Source organism: Hyposmocoma kahamanoa, unplaced genomic scaffold, assembly GCF_003589595.1.
Source record: "Hyposmocoma kahamanoa isolate Upper Pololo Valley unplaced genomic scaffold, ASM358959v1 87, whole genome shotgun sequence".
NCBI lineage: Eukaryota > Metazoa > Arthropoda > Insecta > Lepidoptera > Cosmopterigidae > Hyposmocoma > Hyposmocoma kahamanoa.
The window spans coordinates 3,207,322-3,226,111 of NW_020654422.1; the positions used below are offsets into that span (position 1 = coordinate 3,207,322).

Genomic DNA, 18,790 nt, shown 5'->3' on the forward strand with positions numbered 1-18,790 from the left:
AAAGGCACTGTGGCGAATGTCAGCAGTCGCAAACTCTTTTGTGTAAATATTTTGCAGACTTTTTAAGTTTACTTTTATATTTAAATTCTAAAAATAAATGTATTTGTTTTTGGCGCCTTGTCTTATTATTGTCACTATTGTTTCTGTTGATTGCGCGCTGTACGTTGTTTTTACAATAAACTGTAAGTACATTTACTTTGGTCTTGCTCACTCTTTGATACCGAACCCATTGGTACAGTCCGCTACAGGGATTTTATATAACATGCGAAACTCTGTGTACAGCGCCATAGAATTATGTTTTGAACTTTTATTAAAATATTGCTGACTGATTATGTGAATAGCATATTTTGATTACCATAATATAATATTTTTAAAGTAACAATTGCTCCCTGTTTCAGACAAATAGTCTGGATTTTAAAGGTCATTAACCTGTTACTATGTTAAACTCGTAAAAGGTTTGTTATAAAATTTAGAATAAAACATGCACAGTATTTACTAAGGCCGAATAGCTAGCCACACAGTCGAGTTACTGTCACGTTATGACTGTATGGCTGCGGTCATAGTGCGATGTCAACAAAATTAGATATTTTATTGCATTTGCAAAGAGTAACTTTGTAATAAGCTGAGTCACTGTTCGTTATTTACATTTTATATGTAAATTTTATTTCTGTCCGTTTAATATCTATTGTAAGTAACATAAATGTTAAAGTTCACAATAGACCTTTGTGACAGAGGCTAAGTGCTCTATACACTTTACTTAGAGACCCCAGCGGGGCTTCCAATTTAAAAACGACCTTATTAAAATAAACTTTCATAATATTCTAGGTGATTTCGCCAAAGATAACTTTATTAGTAGAAATGCCACGGGATAACAGTATGAGGAGTACTTACATAAAATATATTTGGCCATTTACTAAAATAAACATTTAATTTTTTACAGACTAATACTAATACATATGCGTTACAACTCAAAACAGCGTAGTCTGTGAATAAAGTCATGCTTACGCTTATAGTTGTCACCTGAGATCTGTTGTTATACGTAGGGCGCACTATAAGTTTCCGAAATGAATAAGAAAAAAATACTATAAATGGTCAGAAATGAATTTATTATTTCTCAAAATATTCTCCGTTAGCGTTGTAATTATTTCATATGAATGAACTAACTTTGAAAACACTTATGCCACTCCTACGTGACAATCTCTGAAACACATTTTTCATACTCTATAAAAAAACCTCTTCAGGTGATGAAAATCGTTGACCGCGTAACTGGTTCTTATTTTTTTTGGAAATAAATAAAACTCACGAGGTGCCAGGTCGGGACTGTACGCGGGATGGCTCATAAGGTCAACGTTGTTCACCTTCAAAAATTCATTTGTCTGTCTGGCCGTGTGAAAACTGGCACTATCGTGGTGCGAGATGATACGGCATTTACGGTTATTTTTACGGAGTTTGTCAATGGACGACAAACAAATGGTCGTGTACCAATCACTATTTACGATACAACGATTCTCCAAAGCAACAGTAGCCACGTGTCCAGTTTTATTTAAAAAAAGAAGCAATCATCCGCTTAGAGGCACTTCGTACGCGCGCCACTTTGGTTGGTTTCGGCTCATTTCGAAAGACCCACACGCTCGATCGCTGCTTTGTTTTGGGATCGTAACTATAAATCCATATTTTGTCACCTATTGCTATGTCCCACAGCAAATTTGATGCCCCTTCGTTGAATCTGGTAAGCATGGCATTGAACTAAGAGACGCGATCCGTTTTTTGAACCTCAGTCAAATTGTGTGGGATCCACCGACAGCACACCTTTTTGACACTCAAATGTTTGTGTAGTATTTATTGTATTTGACTCATGCCTATGTCTAAACATGCCCGAATCTTATGGTATGTCACATGCCTGTCTGTTTTGATCATACGGTGTACAGCATTGATGTTTTTGTTGTTCACAGCAGTGGACGACCATCACGAAATTCGTCACTGAGATTCACATGACCGCGTTTGAATTGTGCAAACCAGCTGTAAATAGTTGTCGTGAATGGTGCTTTATCGCCAAAAGTAGTTTGAAGCCGAGGGAAGCTCTGCTGAGCTGTTAAATTACATTTAAGTCGTAGAAAATCGTACTACGAAAATTTTCACGAGTTAAATCCAAGCTGATCTAGACAACCAATTTCTAAAATGACGGCACAATGTAAAAACAAGTGAAAGTCAGATGAAACAAACTGCATTCTACAGCCAAAGAGTTCCATTTTCAAATTTTGTAATCACTTTTTAAATATTGTTTATGTAAGTGGCCAGTTCCGGAAACTTATAGTGCGCCCTATGTGTTAGTTAGTTAAAACTTGGTTGTAGTTGAACTACCATCCTTGTACGTTTTCTAAAAAAATTTAAATGTGTTTCTCTGTGTTTTCGTGTAAGTGAGTATTTTTTAATTTCTTAGTGAGAATAAAATGTCTTAAACCATAATTGAATTTGTTAACCGCGCTACGCCGTAGCATGTCCGTAGACCTACGAAAAACGTAGCAACCGTATATTTATACTTGAATTGATATTCAATTATGTTTTTGTGAAATTACTCCACTAGTTTGTTGTAATACGGTCCGAATAATGCGGTCTAATGCGGTCCGAATCCGGCCGGATTGAAAGAATTTTTTTTAAGTGTTTGGGCTTTGAATTAATGATTATAACAAACCATATTTTTTACTAGAAAATACCGAATAGTACAATAGTATACTACAAAATAACTTAACAAAGCCAATATAAACCGAATAATTAACACAGCAACAACCACATTGTACTGTGTTGTTGTTCCAGTTTTGTAAGCAAAGTGGAGATTTATTGTTTCACATCTCGTTTGTTTGTCCAACTATCAAGTTTACAGTTTTGGGTTTACAATTGTGCTCGAGATGGTTCATTTAGGAAAACGTTCGTTTTACAATGCTGAGATTTGATCGATGTCGGCTTTATGAATTCGGCATCTTTTAATAAAAATTAAATTAGCAAAGTGAATTTTATAGAATAGTAATTAAGAGCTCTATTGAAAAAGAAAAAAAAAGACAAAAGTATTTTTAAATGTTTCTGACACGTTTTTAATAAAAATTGCAAGCAAATTTCACTTGCGTTCTATTCAATATTTTATTTACACTCTAATATTACTAAAAACATATCGTTTTGTCCAACGAAATCTGCACATAGATACAAAAGTACTTTTTTTATACTACTTATGTATTTGTGAAGGGCCGACCCTCTACTCGGCCCTGAGAATACTAATCAGTTGAATAATACAAGAGGCTCAGAGGGTATTAAAGGATGAAGTAGTGCTTTCAATTGTTATTGTTGCCCCTTGACGGGAAATGCTGTGAATAGTTTTTTTTTAATTTCAACTCTCAGCGATAATTCAAGTTGAATTTTGTTTCCGGCTTGTTTATATTGGGGTGTATGTTCTTCGTTACACAGTCAAGTTGAACCTTACGAAAATATTATTTTCAAAGTACATTTATTTCTTTACGGCACTTAAAACGGTAGACGTGACTTCGCGCCGTTTAAGGAATATAAAATTTTAAATCTTCTATACCTGGAATTCTGCTGACTCCATTTACTCTTCAATCAAAAACGTAAAAGTCCTGCGATGTGCTAGAAAGCGATATCCAGCTTATAATCAGCGATAACCTAACGCATAATTTCAAAACGTAGGCAAGCAATTTCCATTCTAAATAGAAAGGTCATGTGCCTATTGCTCCATTAACAAACTAGTCTTGGAATCCAGAGATGCTATTGTAGTTTTTTTACTCCAGTCCATCAAAAAAGAAGGCGTAGCAAAAAAAAGATAGACAAATCTAGTTATCTTATCAATTTTTGCTTATAAATTAATAGTAGTACTGTAGCATTCCTTTTCGACTATTTTAGAAATAACATCATCATCATTATAATCATCAACCCATTTTACTTCCCACTGCTGGGTACGGGTCTCTTCTCAGGCGAAGGTTTAGGCCATAGTCCGCCACGCTGGCTCAAATAGGCCGAGGGTTGTGAACCCATCTTCGACGTGCAGATTTCACCACTATGTCTTCTTTTGCCAGAAATCTCATAGTACCTAAATTTAAAATTAAATTTCGCACATAAATTCCGAAAAATTCAGAGGTGCTATCCCGGATTCAAACCCAAGACCTCTGCTTGAGAGGCAATAGGTCAAACCATTAGGTTGTCGTGACAACAAAAAGCCGCGGCTTTTTCACGTAAAATAAAACTAGTTTCTAACTAGAAAACGGCAACAGTGAGTTGCCATAATTGCCGGCCACATATAGAACAAGTTGGTTAAGTTATTTTTAAGGCATTTACATAAAATAAATCTGATTGCGTGAATACAAAATCAATAATATAACTAAAAACTTTCCAAAAACATGAACACTCCACCCTGTAACAAAAGGGTTCAATTAATGATTTACAAACTCTGTAATTGGATTTTACAGTTTTTGTTGTCCAAATCACTGAACAAATTCTTTCCAATTGTAAAATGGGTGATACTTGTCCGTTTGTACAAAATTGAACTCTCTGTGATGAACTAATGGTGGAAAATGAACGAATTTATTCAACTGTTTCGAACAATCGCTGTTTTTTCCTATTAACAAGGCTAAACTTTTTGAATATCTGTTGTCATATATAGCTACGATGTAAATATAGTCCCTATCAAAACAATCTATTACAAGCGACGGAATTAACTGAAAAATATTTTCAACAATTTTAACAGTACGTCGAGAGTATGGTTTTAAAAAGTGTCGTGGTTAGTCATTCAACGATTGTAATAAATATTCGAAAACGTTGCGAACCTTCATCGTTATGCAGGTTTCATCACGATTTTTTCCTCCACCGCTAACGAGAACTCGCATGCGATCATGCGTTGAAGGTGCTTTTGTCATAATAAAATCGTAAAAATACTATTTGAAACAAATTGTGTTATACTTCAACAGTTGATACTAATCCAGCTCGAATGCAAATTTTTTCCCGTACTAATACGGTTCATTTTGCTTGCCTCGAGCGACAGGGACACTAGCTTTATTTCATTTATCATCAATTTATTTTTTTACAAACAAAATTAAGGCCATTTGAAAAATGTATATCGTATATTATACATATTCTATATTTGTTCAGTTGATATTTAAAAAAAATCATTGGTATATGTAAAGTACCTATTGAATGCGGTGGTTTTCTTGTAAAATGTCGAGGTAGATTTGTATTCTTTTTCTATCGTGAAATTTTTTTAGGAATTGTATTTTCTCACCATATAGTACTCAGTGTATATCCTCAATAAACTATATATTTTTTCCAAAGCAATTGATTCAACACTTTCACTGTTATACGGGATCAACCAAAGCCATTTGAGCTTGTATAGACTGTTAAATTTTATAAATCTCATCTCGGCGTCAATACTATTTCAAGTCCTAATTTTTATTATCTGACACGATTATACACCGACAAGCAAGAAATAATGCTACTAAACATTCACTGAAAGCCATATTTGTTTATAAAAAAACTGATTAAAAACCTATTGAACCACTGTCTTGGAGGAGAGACTTTGCCTCCCTATGCCTGTTCTATCGCTTGTACAATGGCCAATGTTCTGAAGAACTGGTTTACATGATGCCAACAGCAAAATTTTATCATCGCACCGCTCGCCACCGGCGGGGAGTCCATCCTCACACTCTGGAACCGAGGCGATCTCGTACTGTACGGTTTCAGAAGAGCTTTCTCCCACGTACAATTAGGTTGTTGAATGAACTCCCTGTCGGGGTTTTCCCGCAGGAATACAGTATGAAGTCCTTCAAAAGGGGTTTGAGAAGGGTCCTAAAGGGTCAGCAAGGCGCTCGTGACGTCTCTGGTGTTGCAGGCGTTCATAGGCGACGGTAACCGCTTTCCATCAGGCGGGCCGAATGCTTATTTACTGCCTACTTAATATATATTAAAAAAAATACAAAAAGAATACTTGTAATTAAGTTTATTGAATATCATGTTTCACCATCATGACATTTAATGATTTTTTGTGAAATTACTCTACTAGTTCGTTATAATTATTAATAAGAAGTACGTACCCTAAGAAAAATTCCTTCGACTGGATTCAAACTGACATCTTCTAGCAAACCGTGCCAACTTAATCAAGTTAAAAGACAATGTCAAGTATGAAGCTTCATTCGCACCATGCGTCTTTTCATTTCGTCGAATATTACTTATCTGACAGTAATTGTTTCGGATAGATATCGCACGAAGAACGAGAATACAGCGCCAGACGCTATGCCAACTAAGCCCTGGAACGTACCAGCGGACTTTACGAATTTTTTAATGTGCTTGTTGCAGATCTTTGTTTTGGTTTTTTAACGACTTTTTTGCCATAGCGCTATCCGTGAGAAATTTATTGCTCACAGATTAAAAAAAAAAGAATATTTATTCATTTGAACATGGCGGCGGAACAAAAACCTGAATAGGTTTATACGTGCAAAGCAATACAACGTAGTATAGTGTACTAAGAAACTTGTAACTAGTGCTAACTTATTGTCAATGTCCAAATATCTTTACATTTTATATTGAAATTTGCCTACAATTTTATTTATTAACGTAGAATAGCTTTTATTCAAAATTTACAGATATTTTGAGCACTCAACGTGTTTGTACAATTATATCGTTTGGATGTGGAGATAGTTTTAATTACTTTGACCCTTTAAACCGTTTTGACACAACTGTACATATACTAGGGTACCCTAGAAAGCGACAAAAAAATAAATGCAGTTGATAAAAGGAGCAACGTTCTGTTTTTGTATTCGATTGTAGCTTGAGTGCGATCTGCCGAGCGATTATGTCAAATAGTTCTTTTATGAAGATGCGCTCAGCTGTTGACTAAATGATAACAGTGCTGCTTTCGAAACTGACTGCCTTGTGAATTTTATTACAGAAAGATATGGAACGCTCCGTGAAAGATAGCTTCCTCAAAATGCTTTGAACGTGATACAATTCTTAGTACCATTGCAATGCACGAAGTACTCACGACAGAAGTGATTTGGGACGTCCTATAGCCAGGTAAGTAATTGTGATGTGCCAGACAATAACACAGACTACCTAGTCTCAAATTAGAGAAATTCCTGTATTCTAAGCGGTGTTACCTAGTGGGAAAAGTTGCTTTTCAATTGATGATTCGAAAGGGAATATATATCTATGACTCTAATTTTTATGCATCAATATTTTGTTGTACGTCTGGGACACCCTGCATAATCTGCAAGTACCTTACACCGATTGTCAAATCCTTTCACCATGATGGCACGTATTATATTGTATGTTATGGAAAAGATATGAAGAAGAATTTCTAAGTTAAAACTCTTGTAAAACGTGTAAAATACCCAACCAGTATTGGGCCAACATGGCGGCCTATGGCCTAAACCCTCTCATTGTGAAATAAATTGTAACTATAACTCCGGTTTCATGATCGAACAAAACCAGACTAGAATCAATTAAGAAAATATGGTTTAATAAATTCGCCGCTAATCAAATCGGTAATTTCTTCTACCGGTGGACTGATGAATGGACGGAATTGGTGGAAGTTTTAATAGGCTGATAATTTTTCGTGTCTTGTGATAGTGTGATTTTAGCTTTCAAATGTAAATATTTGTGGCACATTGTTTTTCACCCGTAAAGTTAATTTTGTATCGCAAAATTGTACCTGCGAAGTTTAGAGTGTCAAATTTCGAGACAAAATGAGTTTCAGTTGTGTAGTTAGCGAAACTAGAGAACTTTTCACACGGTCTTGGTGCGAAAGGGTTCGACCGATCTAATTGTGTTTGGGAATTTTGCGAGGTCGGTTTGAAGTAGGGGTATGTATGTACTTACAATTTTGTTATTTATACATTGCGGTGCGTGACACGAAAAGGCAAAATTGTATTTGCAACAATGTTTTATTATATACTTTGAATATACATTTTTAGTAGCAATAGAGCTCCTTGTGAAAGAGTTCGTCCAGGGAAGTACTGCCACTTTACCTATTTCGGTCGCCAAGCAGTAATATCACCATTACTGTGTTCCGGTTTTGAAGCGTAAGGGTGCTGGTGAAATTATAGGCACATGGGACTCGTCTACTTACATCTCAGGGTGACGGGCGTAGTGGCAGTGTCCCTCAGGTCTTTGCGATTGAAAGCTCTGAGTGGCACAGCAACTGTTATGGACAGGCGTGTAGCTTACCATCAGGCGCACGACTTATTCACCCGGTCATTTGATAGTATAAAAAAAACACATTTTAAGACCTAATTTACTTACAGGTTTGTATCATCGTAGTGGAAGATTGATTTATTTTATGATGCCAAGTGAGAGGACGAAGAAGTCGTGCTCCTGGTGGTAAGCGACACGCCTGTTCAGTGCAGTTGCAGTACCACTCAGAGTTTTAAATCGCAAAGATCTCAGAAAAATCGCTGCAAGTCTCATAGGTCTGTAATTTCACCAGCACCCTTACCTTTCAAAATTAGAATGCAGCAATACTCAAATTACTGCTTGGCGGCATAAATAGGCAAGGTGGCAGTACTTACCTGGACGAACTCTTCCACAACGAGCTCTACTGATTCTAAAATTTGATAACTTTATCTCATTTACATTATAGTGTATGATGTAAAAAAACTTCATTGACAACAGTTAACCATCAACCCTAGCACAATGTACAGAACAACTATTTACCCAGTAGTTAAAAAAATATCTGTTTTAAAGTCAACAGCCACCCAAAACCATTTGCAGTAAATTTAAGCTACGAAACAAAGCTAAACAAGCCAACTTCTAAATTGTATATATAGGATCACAAATAGTTTCGCCGGATAGTTTGTTAGATAGATTCTCCGCATAGAGTTTGTCAGCTAACGAGAAATTGGACACGGTCTAATGCTTCTGGCATTCTACATTTACTCATAGAATGTTTCGAAGAATATTTCGTAAAATAACCTTTACGGAACTTGTAGTACAATATCGAGGAAATATTTTTAAAAGGAACTGGTGACCGAAGTTGGTAAATTGACACGTGGACCCTTTTCCCATCTTTATAAGAAATAACAATACATTTCATAACAAATAGAAACAGAAAAGTAATTTTTCCGTGGTACATTGCATATTTCATCGGAACGAGTTTACGTAACCCCCAGTCTACGGCCTCAAAACAATAAATTGTTTCCCGAATCTGAATGCAAATTCGTTCGATAGTTTCACGTGATTGGACGAAAAGCGTTAACCAATTTGTATAGTGCATTGATAACAAATGTTTGTTTTCATTTTCTATTACCTTATTTTGCACAAAATTCTCTTATAAAATAAGCTAAACAGCATACCAATTAAAATGATATGTACAGTAATATATATAATTATCTTTAATAAATACGTATCACAACCATATTCCATGTATTGTATATGTATATAGATATACGAGGGGCTGCAAAAAAGTAATATCTTGACTGTTTTTAATTTAAAAATGCTTCGCTATTCACTTGTATATAGAAAATATAAATAACGTAATATAATAAAATACAAAGATTTGCACGAAGCGTTAGCTTCCACATTTATATGGCGAACGGCTAAGGAGTGAAATGCCCTGCTTGAAGACTTGTTTCCTGAACATTATAACTTGGGTCCTTTCAAGGCGAAAGTGAATAAATAGGCACTATTTAGGTGTGCATGCTCCATCGTAGACCTCATCAAATGCGCACTTATGTTTTACAAAAAAATAAATATTATTTTTCAAAATTGGTGACAGTCTTTTGTTCTTTACCTTTAGTTTTGTGTGAACAACATGTCGGAAGAAAAAAGCAAATAGTTTAAAAATTTGCGACTACTTTCTATAACAGACTAATGACCTTAACGTATTTCCATAGAATAAAAAAGTAAAGAGAACGGACTCTCGCCGCCCCTCCCTAGATTTAGATACCGCACCACGACCCGCACATCGACGGTCACGTTGACTGAACATCAACAAGGCTGTCGGGGAGCCGTTTCCGCGCTAAGACGGCTTTGATATTTGAATATAGTTTCAATTTATTCATTACGGAACTTGTATGTTACTATTTATAATGGTCTTGCAGGAATATTGGAAACAAAAGTAGCCATTATCGTCTTTTAATTCATACTTAGGTACATTATTTTTCAGCCGGCACTCGTATTTATGTATGTTTTGAACATTCACAGCAATTACACGTTCCAAACAAAACACTATCAATAGTGATAGTGTTGTGTTTCAGTGTTGAATTTTATCAAAGAGTATCAGTGCCGTAGTACCGCGGACAGACGTAACACTCTATGCCTATAGGGAATGAGCTAGGCAGGTAGATAATATCAAGTGTTTACCAATGATATTTATCCATATTTGGGGACTTAGCGTATAGTCGCTATTACTTGCACAATACATTTCAGTTTGCTTTGACCCAGGATCCTTCCGTATACTATTTATAATAATTATTATTATAATAATAATCTAAAATATAATAGTAATCTAAAAAGAAAATAATATAAGTAAAAGAAAAAAAGTACAGTCGAGTTGTTGAAATTATGGATTTTATTTTATGTACTTTTCATTGCGGGAAGGAAAAGATCTTTAGATCATGCAGCCTAGTCAAGTACATAGATATCGTTAAGCATAGTCTTTTTTTTATATTATTTTAAAATTCCTATGGTAATCTTAGTAACTGTTATAATCATATTATATATACTTTGTTATTATGTGAACACTGTTGCTAGTTAATCTATGATTTATGTTTTGTCTTGTTTTAACACGCAACATTACATGCTTGCAAAACGAGATGGATAGTGTGAAATTGTGTATACTATTTCTCAATTTAAACATTATAATGCAGAAATTAACTCCGAATCAATGTGAATAATTTAAAACTTTAAATTTATGTTCTCACAACTAGTGAAATAGCGAAATGTGGGCAACATACTGATGTAAATTAATTTTCAAAGTTGACCTCGCATCTACGTCCGCCATCTTGAATGTTAACAAGTAACTAAATGATGTGCAGCGTCTTCACCGCACATCAGGGAAACACTGCAAGTATATGGAATGACGCATTTAGTACGCTAAAAGTCTAAACTCGTTCACACATATCCGTGACCGGGACGACGCCGGGACGGGCCTGCAGTTTATACAAACTAGCACGCCCCATCCACGGCCCTGCTGTGTGTGAATAGTCCTTAATACAGTGATATTGTTGGTTGTAGTTGTAGTTATAGTATGTTTCATGAAATTTGTCCAAGAATACATTCGGTTCAATGTATGCAATCTTTAGCTGCTTTGTGTACCATTAACTGCTCTTCACCCGTAACTGTGAAATATTTTGTAAGTTTGCCTCGAAGAGATTGATGTTTCGTATTGTCACTTCTTTATTTTGTGTGCAATAAAGCTTATTCTATTCTAAACAGTTTTTGGTGTTAACTTGAAAATAATCCCTTCATACATCGCACCCTTGTTACATCAAGGTCATATCTGCAAAATGACAACTTTTGGAGGAGAGAGGGTTAAAGATTTTATGAAAGAAATCAGTAAATAACTTTTATATACTTAAATAGGACAGTTGTTAAATGTTACATATATATACAATCTGTTTCATGTAATTGGTATTATTTTTATGACTTTCATATGATGAAAGCACTTTGACATAAAAGGTCACACGCGGCTGTATTATACCAATTATTGCTTTGTTTGTTCAACATATTGCACGTAAGGGTATACATGTGCGAACGTGTAGAGCAACGTCTTGCCGTAGTTTCTTTATCTAATCTTTACCTTTCAAAACCCGAACACAGTAATGCTCACATTATCTATAGCTTGGCGGCAGAAATAGGTAAAGTGGCAGTACCTCACTGGATAAACGCTTTCACCAGGAGCTCTACTGGTACTGAATTTTTTTTTCGGATCTAAATAATTTGTTATTTCAAACAAACGAACTTTCGGGTCCTTTACAGGTCCCATAGTCATGGGTGACTGATATGGTAAAGTCATCAACCATTTATGTCTAACATTAATTCATTCAGTGTGCATTTATTTTCATTCAGCTATTTCTTAATGATCCTCTTAACTATTGAGACGTTTGTAAGCAAATATGTTTGTTCGTAAATTTTATGCTATTCTAAAAAGATTAACTGAATTTTGTTATTAAATTAAAGAACAGCTTATACCATAGAGAATTCGCTTTTGCGAACATTTTTTAGTACTCTAGACGACAGGTGGTGAATTCTCTAGAAAGATTCATAAAATGTTATAGCTTTTATTTCTCAAAATCAAATTATTTTTTCTCAAACATGCTCGGAAATGTTTGCATTATTTTCAAAAACCGAACATGAAAACTTTCATTTCAAGTTTTTTATTGCGACAATTCTTGTACCGCTTAGCCTTTTTTTTAAAAAAAGGCGTCAAAATAATTAAAGTGCTGTGGTATTTTTTGTTAGTTTCTCGTTTTTTTTGAAATTTTCGTTACGAAAATCAGTTTTAGTGATAAGGGTGATTACGAAAATATACTAATGGTGTATCCATCAACCACATCGTCAGAAATTTACCAGATTACTATGAATGTGTCTGGAAAAACATAACATTTTCTTTCAGCAGTCGGTCAAATATTACTTTTAAATTACCATTTTTTAATTTTTCTATTATACAACTTCCTTTCTTTTTTTTTAATTTCCTAGCATTGTTTGAGAAAAGTAATATATTAGCCTTGGCGGGAACGTAGATTGTTTGACTCGTATAGAAACAACTCGCTGGCGCTCGACCTTGTAATTCGTACTCGTCCGGCACTCCCTTACTTCAAGGCCTCTGCAATAATGTACTATACTTATATGCAATAAAAAAGAAAGCACCAATTAATAATAAAATAAACATTTAACGGATCTATGACTAATGTTAATACTTAAGAACACATTCATTTAAGATACTAAGTTACTTAAAAGGATTTCATACTCAGAATTAACCTTTTCGATCGGTATCGTAAAATACACGATTTTTTTTCAAATTTAATCGGGTCGTTTCCCAGTTGAGGCAAGCAACTTTAAAACGTTTTCTAATGCACTATTGCTTACTTTTACATAGTGTTTCCATAAACCGAGATTATTCTCGTCTACAATATTCAAAATATTTTCCATCCGTGTCGCATAACTGTAGAACGCCCTTTATACAGACAGTGTAGGTGATAAATTAATATTGAGAAATCGCTATCTGGATCATTGGAAAAAACCAAGAAAAATATACTTACAACACAAATTCGTTCAGTGAAGGTACGTCACGTTGAAACCTATATTGATTGACATAAGGTCGACAATGCACAAAACCGCTAAAGACTATTCATATGATGATAGTTCGTGCGTAAATTGTTATTGTCGATACATTCCAGGATAGAACGGGATTATTTTTTGGCCTTGATCGCAAAGTTTAGAATAATATTTAAAGTCATCATCTCATCATCCATCCATTTATACGTCTCACTGCTGGGCACGGGTTTCCTTTCAAGCGAGGGTTTAGGCCGTAGTCCACCACGCTGGCCCAATGCGGGTTACGGACACGGTTTTTCAAAGGTTAAGAAAAGGAAGGAAACTCAAACGTGCGACCTCGAATTCGAACCCTCCACCTCTTCTAGGTTAGGCTACCGCGGCCTTTTTTGACATAAAGTACCTAATATAATCTACCAGACAATCACACAAATTACGGTACACCAAATCACAGCAATTTATTCCTACAGGGAATCGAACCCGGGACCTCCTCATACAGCGTCTATAGTACATACCATTGGGCCAACGAGCCCGCCGGATAATAAATGGCTTTAACATACGCAACGCGTACATCTTATGAGCGCGCCACCCGACAGAATAGACAGTTTTATCTTTACCTGCCCCTGTGGGTATGTTTTTTAGCGCCCAGTCTCTGCCAGAATCTGCCAGAACCTGACGGATATAATTCCGTGTAATTATAAAGACAACAACAGACCCCGCCGCGGTGCCGATCCGACTCGCGCCCACTCTCTGTGTGTTTCGTGCATAAGGCGAGTCACCAGAGGAGAAGCGGCAAAAACTGTTTTGCTAGAACAAGTGGTTTGGGTATTTCCTATTAAATAAAAGTCTTACTAAAAATATACGATACACCTAGGGATATTACTTAAGGAATGTGAAAATGCGTTACATGATAGGATGTACTTACGCAACTCGCAACGACTTATAACGACGAAATACAATGCAGCATGCGGGCGACTAGCGACGTAACATTACCGGCGACCGACCGATAGATAAGTGAATTCTCGAATAATTATCGTACATACAGGGAAAATGGATATGGTATCAGAACTTTTTTGTTGAAATTTCTGTTTTACGGGTCCATGCCTTAGGAAGATAAGAAGAAGGAGATTTAATATTCATCCAATTAATATTCTGCGGCGATTACGAACTGCATCAATTAATCTATCGGGGTGAATTATTATAATTTTAATTACTTATGTAATAATCTAACAATAATGGGAACATTAATTGATCATGTGGTAGTAGTCGCAGGCCACTTGCGACAATTGATAGCTGCAAGTCTCACGACTTACGGTCGCCGGTCGCGGGCACGCTGCACTAAGCAATTCAGTTTTAAGTGTTAAAACAAATTGCAGCGAGTCGGTGCGACCGCAGTCGCGAAATATCGTGGGCACGCTGCACGAGCCCTTACCCGCCCAAATAAAATCGTGAAAACAGACTAAAATAAGAATAAAACATCTAACTCTGTACACGTGTTTTATATAGAGATATTTCTCTTTAAGTACTACCGAGAACCTGCTAAGTTTTGGCTTTCAACTGAAGCACTATTACTTATTAAATTTACGTATGCCAACATTTGCAGATTGCCCAGCAGTTTAACGACACACCTCGAAGCCCGTTGCCCCGTCAGTCGCATCGGGCGCTTGTCGACGTCGGATCTGTGTCAAATCTTCTCCACTTGTTCTTATTTCATTCGTATTCATTTACAGTGCGCGGATTGCGGGATGCGAGGGGCGACGCCCCACACCTCACCTCTTCAAATTTAAGCTCGCTTTAAAACACATTTCTCTTTGCTTATGATAGTTTCATAAGCAAAGAGAAACGACGCGACGATACGACGCGTGTAAATTGTGAAGCGGAGTTAGTAGTCTAGTCATACTCAGGTTTCTATTTTAATCGCAAAATATATAAGCTGTAGATTATCATAAAACTGAAGCATCTTATGTTATTTATTATGGAAAAGTCATTTCCACACACGCCCACGCATTCAGGATTATGACAAAACGAAATTTGTGTGGGTGTATCGTGATGCTTGAACAATGGTCTTGCCCATTGTTACATTAGTCGTTATTTTATTTCAATATTAATTCATATTTCGTACTTTCGGACTCCCGTAAACTTTGACTTGAAAATCAAGCCGTTGTCTAATTTACAGACTTCAGAAATTGTAACGTTGCGAAAGGTCTCCTAACCTAAAGTACTTGACATTTCACTTTGAACGCCAAACTGAATTTTGAATCAGACGAATGGGCCTCAGGTAATAATTAATGTTTTAATAGTTGGGAGAGAAAACTAAATAAGATTCATTGAAAACTATTTTATACTTCTTTCATTTTACTCTTCCAGTGAGCCACCTGGTGCACGACTTGTTCGTCATGTCATTTGATATCGTAAAAAAAAATTAAGTTAAATTAATATTTTATGTAATGGTTGCATAATGAGAGTTAAAGGAACCGTGGCCTAAGCAATAGACCAAAAGTATAAGACTTAATTATGTAATGGTTGCATATAACACTTATTCTACGAGGAAATTAAAATAATTAAAACAACCAACATTGAAATATTCTTTGTTAACAATCTACGACAATTAACTCAAATGAATGCCAAACAAACACTACGAAACTAAAAAACCAAAGAGATTGAATAGTAAGAGAGGCAGTAAAGCGTTTGAGTAGCATCATATTTTGATATTTTAAATTGTTTTGAAATAATTAAATGGTTATTATAAATATTATTTAAGAATAATTACAATTTTGATAATTTCCAAAAAATAGTGACGTTATTCTGTTTAGGAACACAGTGACGCGTTTAAGAAGACTTTCAATTAGCAAAAATACGACGTTCTTTTTTTGAAACTCAATATGGTTCTGTACTGATTTTGGTTCAGATTTAAATAGAATGCGAGAGAACGAGATTGTGATATCGTTTATAAATTATAATTGAGAGATTAAAGTATACCAAAATATTTTTCATATTTATTCGATTCATAATATATTTATTCAATCATGCTATATAAATATAACAAAATAAAAGAAGGAAAGATTACAAAACATTTTTATGAATTTACATGAGAGAGAAACGAACAAAACATCTATTTGCCAAACAAAAATCTCGTTGAAGTGATCGTGTAGATTATGTTTTTGTCTATGTTCTACCATCATATTTGCATCAAAGCTCTGAAAGAATGTCTGATCAGCCCTTCAAAGAATATTTATCGAGTTGATATTAGTGTACTAAACTCACTTTTTATAAGAATCCCCTACTCAGTACCATGTGGGTGTTCGAATCCTAAAGTAAATACAAAATGGCTTCTTCTCTAATGCAGACCATTATATCTAAACACATGCTAAATTTCTCAACAAATAGACATTTATAGTCCAGACCTGTAGCATGCCGCCGTGATAAAGCTATTATATCCACATTTTGCTGTAAAAATCGAGTGATAAAATCGCCATTTTAAAATTTTATCACAATAGCTAACATGGCGAGCACCGTGACGTCACATTTTTGTCGCATCGCGAGCGCCTCGACCAATGTCTGCAAAAGAATATCGTAGTGCCAATTTTAAAACATTTTGATAGTTCTGCACAGTAATTTTATAAATGTAAAAAATGAGCGCGACAAACAAGATAAAAACAAATAATAAAAACCAACAAATTGGCATATGTAAGTTATTGAAAAAAGGGGAGGAGAACATTTTTAATACAGTTCAATGCATTAATTAATATATTATATTATATATTTGTATAATTACTAAATAACGTAAAATATGAAACAGCAAAAACTTGGAATTTTTTGTTTCGTCATTTTCTCGGGGATGATTAAACGACAACGATAACTCACCCCGCAATTTAAAGCCGACCATGCGCAGCAGGGCGAACCCGAATACACCGTAGGTAGGTGTAGTTTATTACCAAATAAACAAAAGAACGAATAATTTTAGTGCGGTATCTTAAAATTCTGTATTCGCGATAAAAAAAAATGGCAACATAGCTTTATCAACTGAAATAAATATGTCACACGGAGGTTTGTCATACATTGCATCTGATATGCTGCCATGCTACGACCACTGGGCTCATTCAATCAGGATCTGCCCCTTTCATTTACTATTGATTCATTAAATAGACTCATACTGAATGTTCACGTTTAGTGTGTTTTACATAAATAGCGTTCATATCATTCGATGCTGAAAAAAAGATTCGTGGAAGTGTTTTCCATGAAACTCAGCTCGACCACGACATTGATTACTCTCGTAAAATTATGAATAAAAAAGAAAGAAATCACTCACCATATTCAGGACATGTGACGCAGAAAGCTACAGCCAGGAAAAAGCCGACCACCTCTCCCCCAAAACCTTTTCCGGCCATTTTGTCCTCTTTTTAACCCACGCTGGCTTTGAACGACATTTTTCTATTTTCTCGTTTCGACCAATTACACTAAACACCGAGCGTCCTTTGTTCAAAAATCGTTTTGATCGACATTGTTCGGATTCCGATTTGACGTCACTTCTGCAACAACAAAAAGATTTTGGTTAAGAAATTTTACTTAAAATTACTTTCTAAATACTTATCGCTAAATTGTTTACTGGTACATTCGTTTAGGACGACTGACGTTAATCGGTTGGTGCGGTAACATTAGTTTATAGGTTATCCATCGATTAAACAATCATTTGATTGGTGTGTCAGGAAATGTCGATCGACGTTAATAGTAATAAATGGACAACTTGTTCTTTCCACAACAGGAGTTATTCCCAATCGTCTTCTCCATAACCTCAAACTATTATTTTAAAGAACCCTCTACATAACCTTGCAAAAGGCTGTAATATTGAATACATGTCGAATTGTCAGAAAGTTTATGCAGATGGAGAGAACGAAGTGGACTCTCATTACACACCCTTCACATAAATACATACCATAGTGAATTTACTTTATTTCGGTCTGTAAGTGCGGTTAATACCAGCCAAGAGGCAGAGAGAGAAAAAGAAAAAGAAAAAATAATAATAACGCACACATTCGTAGCTCCATAATAAGGAAACCCTGTATCTGTGGTGTCATGGACACAGCCATAGACAACCATATATCACACCCAAACTCATGAGAGAAATAAATGTAAGCCATACGATTATTTCTACCTACCCAGGAATCGAACTCGGGACCTCTGCGTGGCAGATCACCATGGTAACCGTTCGGCCACAGAGGCAGCATTTTTATGCCACTTTTGGTTCATCTATTGGTTAATGAAACACACTTTGGACCTTTTCGTGAATTCAGGTGGACGTAGAACGTCGCGGCCGCAAGTTGACACAGGAGTACATACTTTTTTGGTTTTTTTCATAAAAAAAAAAGTACACATTTCACCTCCGTTTAACCTGATGGAAATAACGCTCACAATTGGACGTAGTTAAGCAAAAAGGATCCAATTTACAAAATTATCAAGAAATGAGTCATACGTACCAAACGATTCCTAAAGTCTATCCTCTTAGATCAGCAAAAATTCCAACATATAA

At 35.5% G+C, this 18,790-nt stretch overlaps 1 protein-coding gene across 3 annotated transcripts in view; it reads right to left on the reverse strand.

Moving 5' to 3' along the window:
• The window catches only part of LOC113235054 (tyrosine-protein phosphatase Lar-like), a 135,273-nt gene extending 117,566 nt beyond the window's left edge, over positions 1–17,707 (reverse strand). The window contains exon 1 of one of the 3 annotated variants that reach the window (XM_026470596.1): positions 17,573–17,707. In XM_026470596.1, the coding sequence (XP_026326381.1) occupies positions 17,573–17,651 (79 nt within the window). In that variant the 5' untranslated portion in view covers positions 17,652–17,707. The remainder of the gene's footprint in view (positions 1–17,572) is intronic. The other 2 variants (XM_026470597.1, XM_026470595.1) reach the window with 2 other exon arrangements.
• Positions 17,708–18,790: the final 1,083 nt, after the last annotated feature.